This window comes from Hippocampus bargibanti, linkage group LG04 (assembly GCF_051943395.1).
Source record: "Hippocampus bargibanti isolate YZ-2025 linkage group LG04, ASM5194339v1, whole genome shotgun sequence".
Taxonomy (NCBI): domain Eukaryota; kingdom Metazoa; phylum Chordata; class Actinopteri; order Syngnathiformes; family Syngnathidae; genus Hippocampus; species Hippocampus bargibanti.
The window spans coordinates 7239188-7256906 of NC_142737.1; the positions used below are offsets into that span (position 1 = coordinate 7239188).

At 40.8% G+C, this 17719-nt stretch overlaps 1 protein-coding gene and 1 long non-coding RNA gene across 2 annotated transcripts; one reads left to right on the plus strand and one right to left on the minus strand.

Annotated features, from left to right (window-relative positions):
- Positions 1-418: 418 nt before the first annotated feature.
- LOC148898855 (guanine nucleotide-binding protein G(q) subunit alpha) lies at positions 419-15323 on the minus strand. Its single transcript, XM_088993788.1, has 7 exons — positions 14417-15323; positions 8474-8658; positions 5011-5165; positions 3936-4064; positions 3729-3858; positions 3507-3660; positions 419-3409 (listed from the first exon to the last, which is right to left on the minus strand). The coding sequence occupies exons 1-7, from the start codon at positions 14550-14552 to the stop codon at positions 3219-3221; spliced, it is 1080 nt and encodes a 359-aa protein (XP_088849914.1). The 5' UTR covers positions 14553-15323; the 3' UTR covers positions 419-3218.
- On the plus strand, positions 3820-17399 carry LOC148898856 (uncharacterized). The gene is made up of 3 exons (XR_016114651.1): positions 3820-3923; positions 16540-16615; positions 17095-17399. It is a non-coding gene; the product is annotated as an uncharacterized LOC148898856 (long non-coding RNA).
- Positions 17400-17719: the final 320 nt, after the last annotated feature.

Here is a 17719-nt window from a genome sequence, read left to right on the forward strand (position 1 = left end):
TCAAGATAAGATGAAAAAGAATTACCGGTAGCTGTTGTTTTCCTACTGTGCTGTTCTTCCTGGTCTGGTCACCAGGGGGCAGTATAAAATATTACTCACCCCCGTATTTAGTGTGAAGTGTGAGAATTAACGTTTTTTATATATTTATGCCAAGCGTGTTCATATGAACACAGATAAATTCATTAACAAAATCATAATTAAATCAAAACAGTATCAAATAGGTTAAAACGGAGCATATAAGTAACGATAATATAATTAGATATCATTAACAATAATTGATGTGGCAAGAAACATTAATGCATTTGAAAATGAATGTATTTGGTCGGCATAAATGGGTTTTAAATAATAATAATGGACAGTAAATGCCGAGCAAGGTCAGCGAACAAAATAACAACTCGAAACAGTGGACATGACAACGCATCATCATATTTCTTTTTATGTACTTCTGAAGCTGAACAATGTTTCTTTGTTGAGAATCAAAACGGCCCAAAAAACAGAAAAAATGTACATTCTCCTCTTATAAAAGGAAACAAAAAAAACATGTAAAGAACACATTTTCTTTCGGGGGAAAAAAACAAAACAATCAAAAAAGATTTAGCCATTAGACGCACAATTACAAAGATACATATTTTTCCAATGCTGCACATTCAATCTGCCAAAACAAACAAAAAAAGTCGTGATTACAAAGCCAACAATGATGCTGCCATATATATTATATATATTGAGAGTGAGAGAGAGAGAGAAATAGAGAGAGAAAAATGTATGTACAATGATTATAGCATTCATAATTGCACTATGCCTCAATACATGTAAATTACAGGCTTGTGTTCTTGGGAACAAAGCAAAAAAAATAAAAATAAAAAATAAAACTCCAAAGTGACTCAAGGGAGGAGTATGAGGGGGAAACAGCCAATCATAAACTTTGGTACAAACGTTAATAATAACACTTTGCCTTCTTTCTACCTAGCAACAGTCCAGACAGCTGTGCTGTGACTGGATAATCCGAAATACGTCAGGTGATAGGAAAGCGGGGCTAGTGGCGAAACACATTTGGCTCCAAAATGTCTGCATGTGTGTGTTGAATTGCTTGCTTTTGGCATCGGACAACGAACAAACACGCACGCACGCACAAAAAAAACAATAAAATGTGTGAATGTGGCACAGTTCCAATATTCATTTTTAGCGAACGTCACGTGACTCCTCACGTTATATTAAATACCTTTTAGTGGGCGGCGGGGAAGCTACCCAAAATGCATAAAAAAAATGTTTGTCCCGACTAGTGAGGGAGGCATTTTACTGAGATAATTGAGTGATTTTTTTTTTATAATCAATATTTTTGTTAACTCAATCACTGCTAGACAATGTGCAAAAATATGTCCATTCCAGTGCCAGGGTTTTTATCATTTTCACTCAAATTGCAGGACCCACAGAATAGAGTTTGAGGACCATGTAAGCATTCAATTCAGGGTAAAAAAACATACTTTCATCAGAAAAAAAGAGTTACCATATTTTCTGGAATATAAGGCGCAGCTTCAACGCATGACACATTTCAAATATTTTTCCATACATAAGGTGCACCGCATTATAAGGGGGAACTTCAATGACTGCCATATTTTAAAACGTTTTTCATACATATACATAAGGCGCACCGGATTTTGAGGCGAATGGCAGCTTTAAAAAATATATATATTTTCTTTTAGGTGTGCCTTATAGTGCAGAAAATACGGTAATTCCTAAATTATATGGGTATTGAGTTATCTGAGCTTGAAATGAGGGTGGCTGTCCAAAATACTATGCAATACATACATGCTGAAACAAAGCGCTAACATGGGCAAAAGGCAAATGCTTCCCCCTTGTGGAAGGGAAAAAGCATTACCAGAGGTCTGACCAGCGCTTTGCCGGCACCCCCCCCTCGCAAGAAAAACCAAAACCCGAACAAATTCGGGAATGGCGTTCCACGTCTTGCTTTTCAATTCCCGAATAAATTCTGGAATGGCAGTGAATGAGTTAAATGCCATTCTGTTACACTGCGAAAAAAGATCGTAGCTACGAGTGTTTTTCAGTATGCATTTTGGGCCAGACCGGGCAGTGGTACCTACATCATCAGGATTCACATCCAAATGAAATCAAACACTTTTAAAATCACAGTTTTTTGCTTTTTTATTATTATTAATTATTATTATTATCATCATAAGTCAGTCAAAAGCAACTGTTTCGTGTTTTTAAAAAGGAATGCAAACCTTTTCATCTCCATTTTTTCCCCCCAATAAATTCTTCATTAAAGGACAACCGACAGCATTTTTTGTTTCCTAACTGACATCAGAAAAACGTTTTATAGCATTTAAAATACCCAAAAACATATTTTAGTCAAATGAAAAACACCAATAAAAATGACTTCTAATATCCCAAAACTACTTCAAAATGACCTCAGAAAGTTTCAGTTTCAGAAGGTCCCGCCCCCTTGTTCGTGACATCACGCCAGCACGTCTTGCCTTGCTCGAGAATCAAAACAATGGCTTCATATTCGAAGAGGATGCTTTCTTGTTACTCATCCAGTTGTGAATATGATTCAAATAGTTCTGAAGAGGAAAGCATAAATGTTTGAAATCGATTAAAGTCCTCCTGTATCATGTTGAGGCGTCTGGACTCCAATGTAGCGTCCCAGAAAATGCACAAGATGGCGCCCAAGCTCCGTTGGAAATGGGCTGATTTTTGTCTGCTGGGAATTTGTCTCAACTAGTATTAAATAGTAGTCTTGGTGCAACACACAACGATTCACCATTGCGTTATTTATGTTTTCCTTCTAATTTCGCCATCAACACGAAATTTTCAGACCAAACAAAGTACCTACAATGCATTGTGTGTCGCTTTCTCTGTCAGGGGGCGTTCCAGACGTGACGTCACGTCAGGCATCGTCATCTACTCAAAAACAAGACTTCCTGAATATTCAGCGCAAGTCTTAAAACGTAAAATATACGCGTATATGCCGTGGAATCTTTGTAAAGAAGTCTTTTCAAGTGATTTTACAAATTATGGACACAACTTGTCCGGAGGCGTCGGTTGTCCTTTAAATAGCAACATAACATTTCAATGAATTTGCTCACCTCCTCGTGACAACTTAAACGTTGGCAAATAAATTAAGATGAGATGCAAGCGATTGATTTTGGATGTGTGGGTGCGACACAACTCTCGATAGGCGGCGCCCGGTTCCTTAATGGTTACACCAGGTTGTATTCCTTCAGGTTGAGCTGCAGGATGGTGTCCTTGACGGCAGCAAATACGAAGCGGATGTTCTCCGTGTCGGTGGCGCAGGTGAAGTGCGAGTAGATGATTTTGTCGCTATCGGGGTTCAGGTCCACGAACATTTTTAGGATGAATTCGCGGCCCGCCTGGGGGTCCCTCTGGGGACCTGGAGGGAGCGATTGTGAAAAACGATGAAGCGGTGCGGTATTTAACAAAATGGAGGCTATTCCACTAGCTATGAGCATGTCGTCCGTTTTACTCACCATCGTACTCAGGGAAGTAATCAACCAGATGAGAGTACATAATCTTCTCCTCAAGCAGGTCCTTCTTGTTGAGGAACAGGATGACGGAGGAGTTCTGGAACCACGGGTACGTGATGATTGTCCTGAACAGCGCTTTGCTCTCCTCCATGCGGTTCTGTAACAAATGCATTTGTTTATATTGAAGGTGGACCACACAAAATGGCGTCCACAGTGACCTCTTACCTCATTGTCTGACTCTACCAGAACTTGGTCGTACTCGCTCAGCGCCACCAGGAACATGATGGACGTGACGTTCTCGAAACAGTGGATCCACTTCCTCCTCTCTGACCGCTGACCGCCCACGTCCACCATCCTGTCAATAGGGGGTCGTTGCACTTGTTAGACAAAGTACGAAACAAGAAGATGGCTTCTACGAGGGTAAGTCTGCACCTGAATATGACGCTTTGTAGGTCAAAGGGGTACTCAATGATTCCTGTGGTGGGCACCCGGACCCTCAGTACGTCCTGCTGAGTTGGCAAGTAGGAGTTTTCGGCGATCCGGTCCAACGCGTTCAGATAACTGCGCGGGGAAAGGATCTCATTTCAGTTTTCACAGAGATATGAATGTTTCTGGTCATTCAAAAATAAATAAATAAATAAATAAAATATACAGGTACAGGCATCCGACTTACGACCACCCGTACTTACAACCGCGCCCTCCACATCATATTTTAAAAAATTTACTTCTACGCCGGCATTGCGTACGTAATTTTGGCCAGCCAGCCAGCCAGCATCTCACTCTCGCACAGAAATCGACCGTGTGATGGCACCAGAGTGGGGAGTTTGCCAGTCATTTAGCCTACGCGGCTCTATTTAACATTTTGAATGTATTTCGACTTACGACCATTTTGACTTACGACCGTTTGGTCGGAACGGAACTCGGTCGTAAGTCAGATGTTACTTACGACAGATGTGTATGAATATGTATGTGTATATATGTACAGGTAACATCCGACTTACGACCACCCGTACTTACGACCATGACCTCCATTTTTCACATTTTAATCCTACGCCTGGAACTGCAACGCGCCAGCAGGCCGGCAACGTGTATGACAATGTTGGCCAGCCAGCATCTCACTCTCGCACAGCAATCGACCGTGTGATGGCACCAGAGAGGGGGAGTTAGGGTGTCATTTAGAATCTGATTCTCTATACAACATTTTGAATGGATTTCAACTTACGACCATTTGGTCGGAACGGAACTCGGTCGTAAGTCGGATGTTACACGTATATATGTGTATATGTATGTATGTATGTATATATATAATTTTTTAACATGTTATTTGTCTTTGAATTGAATATATTTTAGTACAAAAGATAAAAGTGCAAGAACAAAGTCGTGTTTTGAAACTGACAAAACATAACATTTCATCACGATTCCCTCCAATGAAATTGTATTCTGGGTTTAATACGACGAAAAAGAAATGAGCACATTTGGACATTGAACCTGTCCAGTCATCACTCACTATTTGGTCGAGTCGGACAGCTGGTATTCCCTCCTCCTGTCATAGCACTCTTGGATGCCGGGGTCGTTCCACAAACTCTTGATGGCGTCTACGTAAGGATTGACAAACATGATGACCTTCTCCACGTCAACTTCTCTGACCACATTGGCGTTGGCCTGGAAAAAAATGGGGAGGGGGTCAGCCAAGTAACACCATCAGCCCGATTATTACTGATGCTAATTCCGAACGATTCTATATTGAGTCTTCGCAACACGAGGCTTGACATGGACCAAATATTCGAATCCCAAATCTCATCTAACCAATTAAGGGCAAAGTTTGGGGGCGGCCCAGTTTCTGCTTTTGTAACGTGATTTTCCTGATAAATGTGACACCTCATTTGTGTGCAATTAGAACGAACCGGCATAATCACTTGGACTCCGAAATGAGGTTACTGGATTGCAACCGATGACACGGTTAGGAGACATTTAATTAGGTACACCCGCATTTCGACAGAATGTACAAATGGGTAAACGTTGCCCATTTTGTGCACGTTGTGTTAATGACAAGAAAACTTCCCTTTGTGGCAAACTAATGTTTATAATTCTGACATTTGTGATGAACTCATTCACTGCCAGACAATATGCAGAAAATATCCACTCCAGTGCCAGGGTTTTTATTTTCACTCAAATTGCAGGACCAGCAGAATATTGAGTTATAGGACGACATAAACATTCAATGCAAATTCTTAGACTCTCTTCTTTAATCAGAAAAATAGAGTTAATTGCTAAGTTATATGGGTCTGGAGTTATAATAATAATAATAATAATAATAATAATAATAATAATAATAATAATAATAATAATAATACTACATTGGATTTCTAAGCGCCTTTCAAAACTCTCAAGGTCACTTTACAGTCACAGGATAAGTTTTTCTGTGGGTGAGCAGTGGCAGCCACATGCACCAGCGTTCACTCAACCCGAAAGTAACTCAAATTGATAGAAAGCTAGCTAGATAGCTAATAGATTGCTAGCCAGCCAACAACAAAGATACACAGCCCTTATAGCAATTTAATAACAGCTGGAACTGTAATAAAGTGCTAACATGGACAAAAGGAAAATGCTTCCCCCTAGTGGAAGGGAAAACATCACCACAGGTCTTACCAGCGCTTTATCAGCGCACACACACACACACCCCTCCCCCCGCAAGAAAAAACAAAACCCGAACAAATTTGGGAATGGCGCGCCACGTCATGCTTTTCAATTCTTGACTAAATTCGGGGATGGCAGTGAATGAGTTAACAGGCTGAACACTTATCATTGCAATGGTGCATATTTAATACGCTGCTGTCAAGAATTACTAATTTAATTTGTCATGTGGGTAACTCGTACATCAAACCGATTTTCAATTAAAACGAATTGAAAAGCCATTCATCTGAGCAGCATTAGAAAAAACAGCTCTTATTTTTTTAACCTCCTAAGGTTATAAAAATGGATGGCTTTGCTTTCAGGGGGCGGCGCCAAAAAGTATCCATTTGCCGCACACGTATCTTCGTTCAACCCTCAATGCCAGTGACAGGCAGTTTAGTGACAGGCAGAACAATCAATCCTCTTCCAGTGGGTGGAGCAAGTCAAATGATCAATAAGTGCATCCACTGCAATTTCTCTGCCTTGAGGTTTCGAGCAACAACGGACACCCGCCTCCCCTAAAAAATGTCAATATCCAACATGCAAAAATACACTGAGTCGACGCGGTGATCACTTCAGGAGGTGATGATCAACTTTGCAATGTCAAAGGCTCAAAAGTATATTAAAAAGAGTTATTACCGTATTTTCCGGTGTAAAAGGCGCACCACCAATGTATGGTGCATTTTCAAACTTTTTCCATATACAGTAATTCCTTGGCTTACGAACTGAATTGGTTCCCAGACAGTGTGTAAGGTGAAAAGTGTGTATCCCAAAAATGTATTTCCCATAGGAAACCATTAAAATGAGAATAATCCGTTCCCAGGTCCCCATAAAACATCGTTTTCTACTTAATTTTCTAAGCCTTAAACCTACAAAAAAGATACCTTATTTTATGTATAAGAAATGTGCTATGTTATTATAATTAAAGAAATAAACTGTACTATATAATTAAGTTGTTTTATTTACCTTTGTGATGGTCGTTGATGGCTTGATGGAATGGAGTGGCCGGTTTCAGCATTAAACACTTGATGAGGAACTGCACCTTCTTCTTTCATCATCTTGAGGAATGATCCATTGTAGGTGCTTTCTCTGTTATAATTTTATCTAGTTCCTCATCAATTGTGTTCTGTTTAGCTGGGTTGATAGCTTTTTGCATCAAGTGGCTTGTGCGGGTTGTTTGTGGAGCCTGATTGATGGGATATTTTAACCTTGCAGTCTACACTCTGCCTTTGAACTATAAAAGTTGAAACTCTCACTGTCGTCTGCCTGTCTCTTTAATGTTTAAACAACCTCCCCTCACTGCTGCCTTCTTGACCAATCACGTGGCTTTAACCGAAGACTGGGGGCGGGGAATAGAGAACAAAAACAGTCTGCTGCCATTTTGTCGTTAGAAGAACGGGCTTGTTCGCAAACAACTCATCAATCATTGAGGCAACTCCGTGTGTATCCCAAAAAAAGTTTGGATGCCAAAGTAAAATTTTCATAAATTTAACATTCGTAAACCAAAAAGTTCGTATGATGTATCGCTGTATAAAGCGCACTGGACTATAAGGTGACCCTTCAATGAATGAAAAAAGTTTTCCAAATATATTAATATATAAAAGACTTCCAAATATAAGGCACACCACACTAGGAGCCGCTACAGTTGAGGCTGGGGTTAGCACTACTTCTGGATTTGGTGGCTGCGAGTGGTAAATGTGAGACCTGTTGCGGCTCAGTATTACTTCACATATAAGCCGCACCTGTGTATAATGCGCATGGTCATCTTTTAAGGAAAATGAATTCTTTTGGGTGTGCCTTATATCCTGGAAAATGCTATCCATATGATTGCTTTAAAAAAACACGCAATGGTACTCCTTAACCCAGAACCTGAGATTGTTTACCTGTCCATATATTTATTTAGCATGTATAAAAGTAACCGTATGGAAGGGAAGAAGTCCTGAGTTGACAAGGCGGGGCATGAGCGGACCGGATGCTCATGCAACAGCTTTGCTAAATAATTGATCAGTGCTTCCAATCTCCATAAAAGCTTCCTGTCATTGAGGGTGGGCTCAAATACGGGACTCTCTGTTTCCACTTGCTGTCAAGGGCAGGGGTGTAAAATCGTATTGACAAGAAAATGTCAGTTTATCTACAGGCGGCGTGAAATGCAGCACGGCGAGAACACAGGAAGTGTCAAACAAAGGGCAGGAAGTGATGATTGGATGGCTGTTTGGAGTGAGATAGACAGCACACTAAAAATATGCAAACACTCTTCCTCTGCACATTTTTTTGGTCTTTTGTTTTTGTTTTTTTACCTTATTGTGCTCATATTTGTAGGGGATCTTAAGCGTCTCCATGGCTCTGATCATGGATTGCATGGCGGTAAAGATGTTCTGGTACACCAGCTTGGTGAAGCCTCGCTTGTCTTCGTCGGAGTAGCCGGCGCCGTGGATGATCCTCATCTGCTTGATGAACGTGCTCTTACCGCTTTCACCTGTGCCTGGACGAGGGAGGGAAAAAAACATTTATGAGGAAGAATACAATATACAGTACATACAGACACTCCCCTATTTACGAACATTCGAGTTTCGAACAACGGTACATTTGAACATTTTTGTCGTAAAATATGTAGTATTCTCTCCAGTTGCACATGTACATATCTTTATTGAGCATATATTTTATTAAATGTTTATTTTTCAGTACAAACCAATACAGGTTACTTATACAAGCCTTAAACATACTTATATAAGCCTTAAACCTGTGACTGTAAAATGTCCTTGAATGTTTTGAAAGGCGCTTATAAATGAAATGTATTATTATTATTATTATTATTATTATTAAACATACATTCCATACAAAATATAGCACGGAAGCAACTTACGAATGAATTTATCTTACGAGCAACCGTTTGGAATGTATCTCGTTCGTAAGTTGGGGAACGTCTGCGTAAGTGTGTATATATATATATATATATTGGATTGGATATGCCTTTATTAGTCTCACAGTGGAGAAATTTACATTTCACAGCAGCACAGAGATGAAAGGAATGAAAGTAGAAAAACAAAATACATATATATATATATATATATATATATATATATATATATATATATATATATATATATATATATATATATTACATGTATATAGATGTATATATAAATATAAACAGTGTGTATTCAACATGAATATACTTACATTCGCATTAAACAATTTATGAAGGTTAATCAATGAGACTGCTTTGGGTTAGCATCTAATGCAAATTTACGACACTGCCAAAGGATCATGTATGCAAAAATAAAAAACTGGTTATTACACATTATAATGTACAGTACAAAAAAATAAAACAGTATGTTCCTTAAAAATTTGTTTCCTGAGAGATTTTGAATAGCATTTCCCTCCTCTCTAGGATAGATGTTTTCATTCATTTTACCCATGCCCAGTTTGTTTTACTTATCAATTAAAAACTGAATTATTATTTTTATCAACTGGTATGAAATATGTATATGCTAATATCTATTTTTTTCCCAGCCACATGTAATTCTAGAGACACGCAGGCTGACAAAGTCAATCAAATCCTATACAGTTCGTGCTGTGTGCTGGCTGCTCGTCTCCAAGCAGTGACAGGAACTATCTGGGAGTGAAAAGTTGCTGGGAGGTGGAGGGAGGGGGGGTGCCTCTGGTTCATTGAGAATGTTGGCAGGGCAACAGAACTCTACCTCGCCGCCAACTCTTCAATGGTTTTGGCAACGGCAAGCGAGAGAATGTGAATGTGTGTGTTTTGTTGTTTTTTTTTGTGTGGGGGAGGGGGCGGCATGCCGGTGGCCAAGTGCGACGCATTCCGTCGTTACAGTCAAGAACATTATTCTCCACTATATAATTCCACTCTATTCTGCCCAGTTTAGCCTCTGCAACAACAAGAAAGGTCATTTTAGAGCCTGAAAACAAAGATTCGACTGCAGGTCGGAAAGTAGACGTTAGCATAAAAATGAAATGCAATAAAAATCTTCACATTAGATTACTAAGAACAGAATGATGCTGATTCACAGGAAAAAGGAATTCTAAATGTTACACATTAGAATTTATCATCTATATCTATATTTTTTGATAACATATAACCTTGACCAACAATAAAGAAAATTGACAATCCATTCAGAGATGCATATTTTATGTTAATTTTATAGATGGCTGTAATGGCCTTTTGAAATAGTCCCCATGTGGAAACAGTATGTTAGCCTTACTTGTTTCTGTCATTAAAGGTCACTGGAATGATATGGTGGCTCCTATAAGCAAATCGGTGTCCACCTTTTGAGCCCAAAACCTTGCAATGTTTTTAAAACTTAAGACATAGCTAATGAACAGAAACAGTGACGTCCAGAGTTGAATATGTTGAACGTCAGCTGTTAATAAAACGCTATATAAATCAATATGTATTATATTGTATTGTCTGGCAGATTACCGTAATTACTGGACTATAAGGGGCACCTAAAAAATTCAATATTCCTTTAAAAGATGACTGTGCGCCTTATAATCCAATGTGCCTTATACAGTGAACATCTGACTTACGACCGGGTTCCGTTCCGACCAAACGGTTGTGAGTCAAAATGGCCGTAAATCGAAATCCATTCAGAATGTTGAATAGACTCGGTGCCGGACATTCTCCCCTCCGGTGCCATCACACGGTCGATCGCTGTGCGAGAGTGAGAGGCTGGCTGGCCAAATTTGTCGTACACGTTGCTGGGATGCTAGCGCGTTGCGGTGCCAGGCGTAGAATTAAAATAAATAGGATCTGGCGGTCGTGGTCGTAAATCACGCCGGTCGTAAATCTGATGTTACCTGTATATGGAAATGTTTTAAAATATGCCATTCGTTGAAGTAGCGCCTTATAATCTGGTGTGTTTTATAGATGGAACAATTTTATAAATGTCATTGATTGAAGGTGCACATTAGTCCGGAAAATACGGTAATACTTCCCATAAAAGTTTTTCTGAAAATTGTTCCACCTGCTGCTGCGATTTCTCAAAGCAAAGAACAAGGTAACTGTCAACTTTGTTTAGTTTTTTGAAGAAAAAAACATGTAGTATCATTGTATCAAATACAATTTTGCCAAGGTGTTTACATTATTTTTCAAAAATATCAGCTGATCTATATGTCTGACACCGAACCACTTATAGTATATATGATTAATTCCATGAGCACAGTGAGATTTAATTATCGCCTTTTAGAAAAAAAACATTAGGCAGCAACATCTTTTCGCTCTGTGCCAATACCTTGCACGGCTGCCGCCGCTGTTGATTCATGATGGAGTTTTTTTTTTGCCGCTTGCGATGCCATGGCGACAGGCCGAAACGTGTCGACAATTCGTCGTGTTCCCGTTACATTTCGCTCGCCATTTGTAAAAGGTTATAAGCGGCAGCCGTCTTCTCAAGTTGATCTCCTTTCTTGCATAAAGTGTTTCCAGAGCAACAAATTCATTGCTTCATCTTAAAACCTTCTCACTGCTGTGATTTAGGCTGGTCTATTGGAATTGGTGTTATAGATCTTTACAATACTTAAATATTGAAGGTATTTTTCAAGTTTCAGTGGACGTTCCAAAAACCTGTTTTTGCAATTACGACAGTTCATACACTCCAATTGTAAGCAGTAATAAATTGACCTAAGACAATTCAGACTTTGGGCTGGCAATTTAGAATCAGTGGAAAAAAAACAAGAATTCAAAATATGTTACAATACATATTGATTTATATAGCGCTTTAACAACAACTGAATCTGCAACAAAAGTGCTTTACATGGACAGCTATCCTATACAGGAAATAAAGCAGTGACAAAGATAGTAGAAAGCACCAGGGAGTGAAACTAAGGTCAAGTCGGAATCATACCAAAGAGTACAAGTGAGTTTTGAGACATATTTTAAAGATGGGCAGTGAGGAGGCTTGCCGAATGTTGAGAGGCAGGTCATTCCAGAGAGTTGGACCAGCAATGGAAAAGGCTTGATCCCCTCTGAGCCTCCGTTTAGTTTTTGGCACACCTAATGTCTGGTCAGCAGACCTGAGGCGTCGGCAAGGTGCGTAGGGGTGGAGGAGTGAGGTCATTTAAAGATTTGAAGACATAAGAAGATCTTGAAAAGAAATCTAAAATGTATAGGGAGCCAGTGAATGCCAGAGTATTAGTTATATGCTCCCTCTTACGAGTACCAGTCAAGAGGCGAGCACCAGCATTCTGGGCCAGCTGGAGACGCTTCATGGAGGATTGGCTGACTCCAAAGTAAAGCGGATTACAGTAATCGAGCAGAGTTGTGACAAAGGCATGAATTACTGCCTTCAAGGTGCTCATGAAAAAAGGAGAGGTTTTATTTTAGCCAGCTGCTTAAGATGAAAGAAGCTAGGTTTAACAACACCACCAATTAAAATCCTCGTAGAGGGTAATATACACGTCGTAGGAACAGAATAAGGGGACAAAAAGGACATGGACGTCAATGTTTTACGGGTGTCAAGCTTTATTTTTGTTTATGTTTGGGTTTCTGTAGTCTGCCCCTTTAGCCAAGGAGTAATTCAGGGCATCAAAATACGCTAAGTGAAGGTGAGGGGCCTTTGTTAAATCACCCTCTGAACGTTTAAAAAAAAACACATACGGCATACTGTGAGTTGTGTGAGTGAAATTCTCTCGCGTCATTGCCACTTTGCCCCCCTTTCAACTCAACTCTGCCCCTCGCCGCCTCACGGGAGGAAGTGAAAAAGGCAGGCAGGCAACAGTATCCGGAAGACAGAGCGATGACTGCCACTCTCTCGCCACAAGCGCGGTCATCACATCAAAATGGGCTTTTTGCTCGATAATCCAATTAAGCAGATGGGATAGTGAGTCAATGAGTTGTTCAGAAAAAAAATGTGACTAAGATCAGCTGACACAAGGGCCAAAAACACACAGGTAGTATTTTAGAGACGATGAAATTGGAGTAGGTTATAGAGTTGCAGTAGGTTATCGAGTTGGTCATTCACACCCTTGCTATACCACACGTCTTTGCGGCAGAAACAACCCCCACCGCAACGCTACACTCCAATAATAGTTGGCATTCCCACAGTGTACAAAAAAACCTATCTGCGAGTGTTGATGCATGCTGCTCCGTTTGTACGTGTTACTGTTCTGTGAGCACTCAAGTACAGTAGCAGCTGTTTGAAGCTTTATAAGCATGAACTTATCCCCCATGATCAACGGGTTCACCGTAACCCACAATTGCTCTAAAGGCATCGAAATGATCAACATTTCCCCTGTCGCCGCCGCTGCTCTTTACACTGCCACTTGTGACATAGTCTAATCATTACACAGTGCGTCCTTCATCCGAAGAAGCAGACTTTGGCCCGGACGCAGGACTCCTCCAAGTCCAGTCGTATACAAGTTGTTAGCACAGGTGTCAAAGTCAATGCCTGGGGGACAAATCTGGTCCGCCACATCATTTTATTCGGCCCATGAAAGCAAATCAAGCATGTCAAGTGCCATGATGCCCGTTAAAGTCCAAACCAAAATTTCAAATTGTCCCATGTAAACCACAATAAACAGTCATTATTCTTGACTTCAGATGTGAAAACTAGTTTATTATTTATTTGTTGTGTGTTCTGTATGTAATATGTGGAAGAGATGAAACATTCTAATGGTTTCCCCAAATTCATAACAACCTTTAAAAGGAAACCATAACTACAATGTGGCCCGCGGCAAAAAAAAATTAGTTTGACCCCCTGGTTCTATGTACTTGTAGTATGATTTATATTTGACAAATGTGACATCAGAGTTCTTAATTACAATGAGTTCCTTGCTATCCGGTTCAAGTTCAATGTAGTAGTAGTAGTATGATTTATGTAGTCTTTGACACATGTGACACCCAAGTCGGACAACTACAGGTTACTAGTTGTGCATAACTGCTTAGTACCACTACTGCCAACAACTTATTCCAGTAACATCCAGCAATTAGTTAGCTGTCCACCTGTGAACATTTTTTTCCGAACCAGAAACATGTCCCGATCGTAAATCAAATGTATTTGACAATCAGGGGTGATGGTCGTTAAACGCCAGTACATAGAGTCGAATATCGTACTAGTATGTGGACCTTGCGCTGAATGCTTGTATCCAGGAACCTGTCAATCCGTGCACTGGACTCTCACGCAACTTGACACAGGTGGCATTACCCATTGATAAACCTCCATAAAGCACGTACTGAATGGACAAAACATCGGTTTAAATTGAGCTACACACTCCCTCCAGCTTACCGAGCAGCAACAGTTTGAGCTCCCGCCGCGCGTCCCTCTTGTCCCGGCGGAGCTGCCTCTCGATCTCGTCGTTGATCCTCCGGGCTTCCTTCGCCTCCTCGCTGAGGCAACACGCCATGATGGATTCCAGGGTCATTCTTAATCACTTTGTCTTATTTATTATTCGCAACGGTCAACGAGACTCTGTGATTTGATCCCGAAGAGGCCGGTGTTCAGGCCGTGGAAGCCGCTCATGCAGCGGCCTGCAAACGACGGAGCTGCCGGAGGAGTGGGACAATGTGGATATTTGAAAAATAAACGATGTTTTTTCGTTCTTCCACCACCTCCGCCAACACATCAGAGTCTTCTTCCTCGCAATATAGTCCACTTGGGTGCTATTGTAATTGGTGTAATCTGCTTTGCCGTCTCCGGGTGGTCAAAAGATCCGTTTACGACACATCTCGAGCGGGATCTCGTTAAGCGTCGCCACCCGCACCCCCGAAACCTCCTTTCCCCACCGTCTCCACTTCTTCCGTTAAAAAAATGCCCCGTCTTCAACTGCGTGGGCACCGGGAGACATCGCCACTGCCGAGCCGCAATTTCCCCTTTCTCCCCCTTCTTCTTTTCCCCAGTGGCTCCACTCCCCGGGCGTGGTAAATCAAAAATATGGCGGACTTTCACTTCCAATCCGCTAGGCGAAAAAAATGATACGACCACGCTGTTCCCTCGTTCACAATCCTCCCACAACGACACCGAATGTCGGTGAAAGCTCGTCGCAAATCCGAGCGGCCACCATGGCAGCGACGAGGGGGGGGTGGAAGACGACGGCGAGCTGACTTTGGTCCCCTCCTTTTTTTAATTTCCCCTCCACGGTTGTCTTCGCGTGTTTTTATGACACAGGCCGTCTGTGGTCCACTCCTCCTCGGCTGTGTGGTTCCGTGACGTCGGCCTCTCTGTCCAGCCAGGGAGGGGTGGCGAGCCCGGGGGCGTGGTGCGGCCAGCAATCGCCACTCATGGATTTGATTTGGGCTGGGCCCCCTGACCCTCTTCCATAGAAGCATTGCTCTATAAAATTTGAATGGAAGGTACAAAAAGGTGACCGACATTGTGTGGGTGCATCCTCAATGCAATTTTCATTAGTAACATGTTCAAATATGGTTTTGTATTGGTGATGAAATGTATGAATGGAAGGATACCCAATTGACCATTAGCAGTATCCTATGTCCCTGACATCCTGCTTAAGGTCCATTATGTACTCATACACTTTTTGTTCTAATGATAACAATAACTTAGTGCATTTTTAAAATGACTATGCCCCATTACTCCCCCCCCCCCCCTCCGCCACTACTGTACTGTACTATATTTTTCAGTGGGGGGCTGTGCATATCACTCCTAGGCCTTCAGTAGTGCTACATCCTAATCAATCCACAGCTGCCACTGTCAAAAAGTGTGGTCTGATTTACTCCGTGGCGGACTGTCAAGGCCTGTAAAGCATTCTCTGCTGGCCTAAAAATATCAGAATCACGGACTTGTTGTTAATTATATTTTATCCATCAATTATTTTTAATAATTCCAAATTGTCTTTCAGCTTCTTTTCATTACTTTTCCCACTGTTGTCCAGATGTGTTTTTTTATATTTAAGCATTTAACCCATCACATTTCAGCCATCATTTGTTACCAGGGTCAAAAATCTACCTGGTACCACAATCTATCACCATCAGTACTGCGGGCCCTGTCGCATCAAATTTGTCAATCAAACTGTTGCTCTAACAAATCAGGTTTCGAGGTGGCAACCCAAAAGGGGTACGGACGAGCGTCTTGAAGGGGCTGGTCAACGTCAGAGTTTTCACAACCTATGATTGGCTAGCTACTAGCCAACTGCTCGGATCACAAACTGCGAGAGACAAGCGCATACTGGCCAGAGCTAGCACAGTATCGTAGCAAACTGCATATGCAAATACAGTATACTGTATTGTGTCGATTTAATAGCAGTTTTGTCAACCGTCATAACTTCTGAGTATCATGGACTTTAAAAAGGACATACTGTACATACTGAATGAATGCTCAAGCAGCTTGCCCGAGGACATTTTGGGCCCGAGTATGAATTTACGTTGAATTAATGAAGTCAGGTCCTTTGGTTTCAGCTATGGGAGTTATATCAACCTGAGAGACTGTAATGAAGGATGACCAAGTTCCCCACAGAGATGCGCTCAGCTACAGGTCAGTGAGGTTCTCACATGTCATTTAAATATTTTTTTCCATCTGTAATAACTGTATAAAACAGTTTTAACCTCTTGAGGCTCGTATTTATATTCATTGATGATCTGAATATGAATTATTGTCGGCACTTTGAGATTTTTTTTTTGCCTGAAATTAAATTTTCATTTTACCCAAAATACCTTAATACTTAGATATAACAATTTAGGATCACACAGAATTGACAAACAGAAACATCACTGTATTTTTTTAAAGATTGGTTGAAGCATGCAAGTTAAGTCTCACGATTTGATCGGGAGATCCCGATTTTGACCACAATCCTCACAATACTCACTTTATAAAGCAATTATTGATAAAACACAGACAGTTCATTGTAAAGTGAAACAAAAAAAATGTAAAAAACAAAATACATTTTTATATTTATTGAATGTATAAATACACGGATTGACTATTGCAATTCATTTCTCCTTGGTGTCCCTCAGAAACTTCTCCACAAACTTCAACTAGTCCATAATTTATCAGCCCGGATCATCACCAGAACCTGATCCTATCACCACACCACCCACGTCCTCCAAGAGCTACACTGGATCCCGGTCAAATATAGAATAAACTTTAAAATTCTTCTTTGTACATTTAAAGCTATCCATAACCTTGCCCCCCCTACCTTTCTGACCTTCTTCAAATTTCTATTCCCTCTCGTTCCCTCAGTTCCTCTTCCTCCCTCCACCTCTGTATGCCCTTCCCACTGCCGGTCTTAGCACGATGGAGGACAGAGCTTTCAGATGCTCTGCCCCCAAACTCTGGAACTCACTTCCTCCCAACATTCGTAACATCGATTCTCTTCCCATCTTCAAATCCCATCTCAAAACCCACCTATTTAAAATAGCATTTTCTGTGTAGCTCTATCTCGTTTCTTTTTATACTTGTATTTTATTTATTGTATTCTATTTATAATTGTATTTGATTTATTATTGTATCTATGCTTGTCTGTGACTGTAAAGTGTTCTTGCGAGCTTTGAAAGGCGCTTGAAATAAAAAGTATTTTTTTTGTTTGAACACGCACCACAGAGTCCTGGTACGAAAATCACCCGATTTATGATTTCTGAA

Bases quoted from the DNA above. Each gene is read 5' to 3' on its own strand.
- LOC148898855 (XM_088993788.1), bottom strand. From the start codon at position 14,552: ATGACCCTGGAATCCATCATGGCGTGTTGCCTCAGCGAGGAGGCGAAG. The intron at 3,859-3,935 runs GTGCAGACTTAC...CCCTATTGACAG, and splicing joins CTACAAAGCGTCATATTCAG to GATGGTGGACGTGGGCGGTC. The intron at 3,661-3,728 runs GTAAGAGGTCAC...CATTTGTTACAG, and splicing joins TGGTAGAGTCAGACAATGAG to AACCGCATGGAGGAGAGCAA.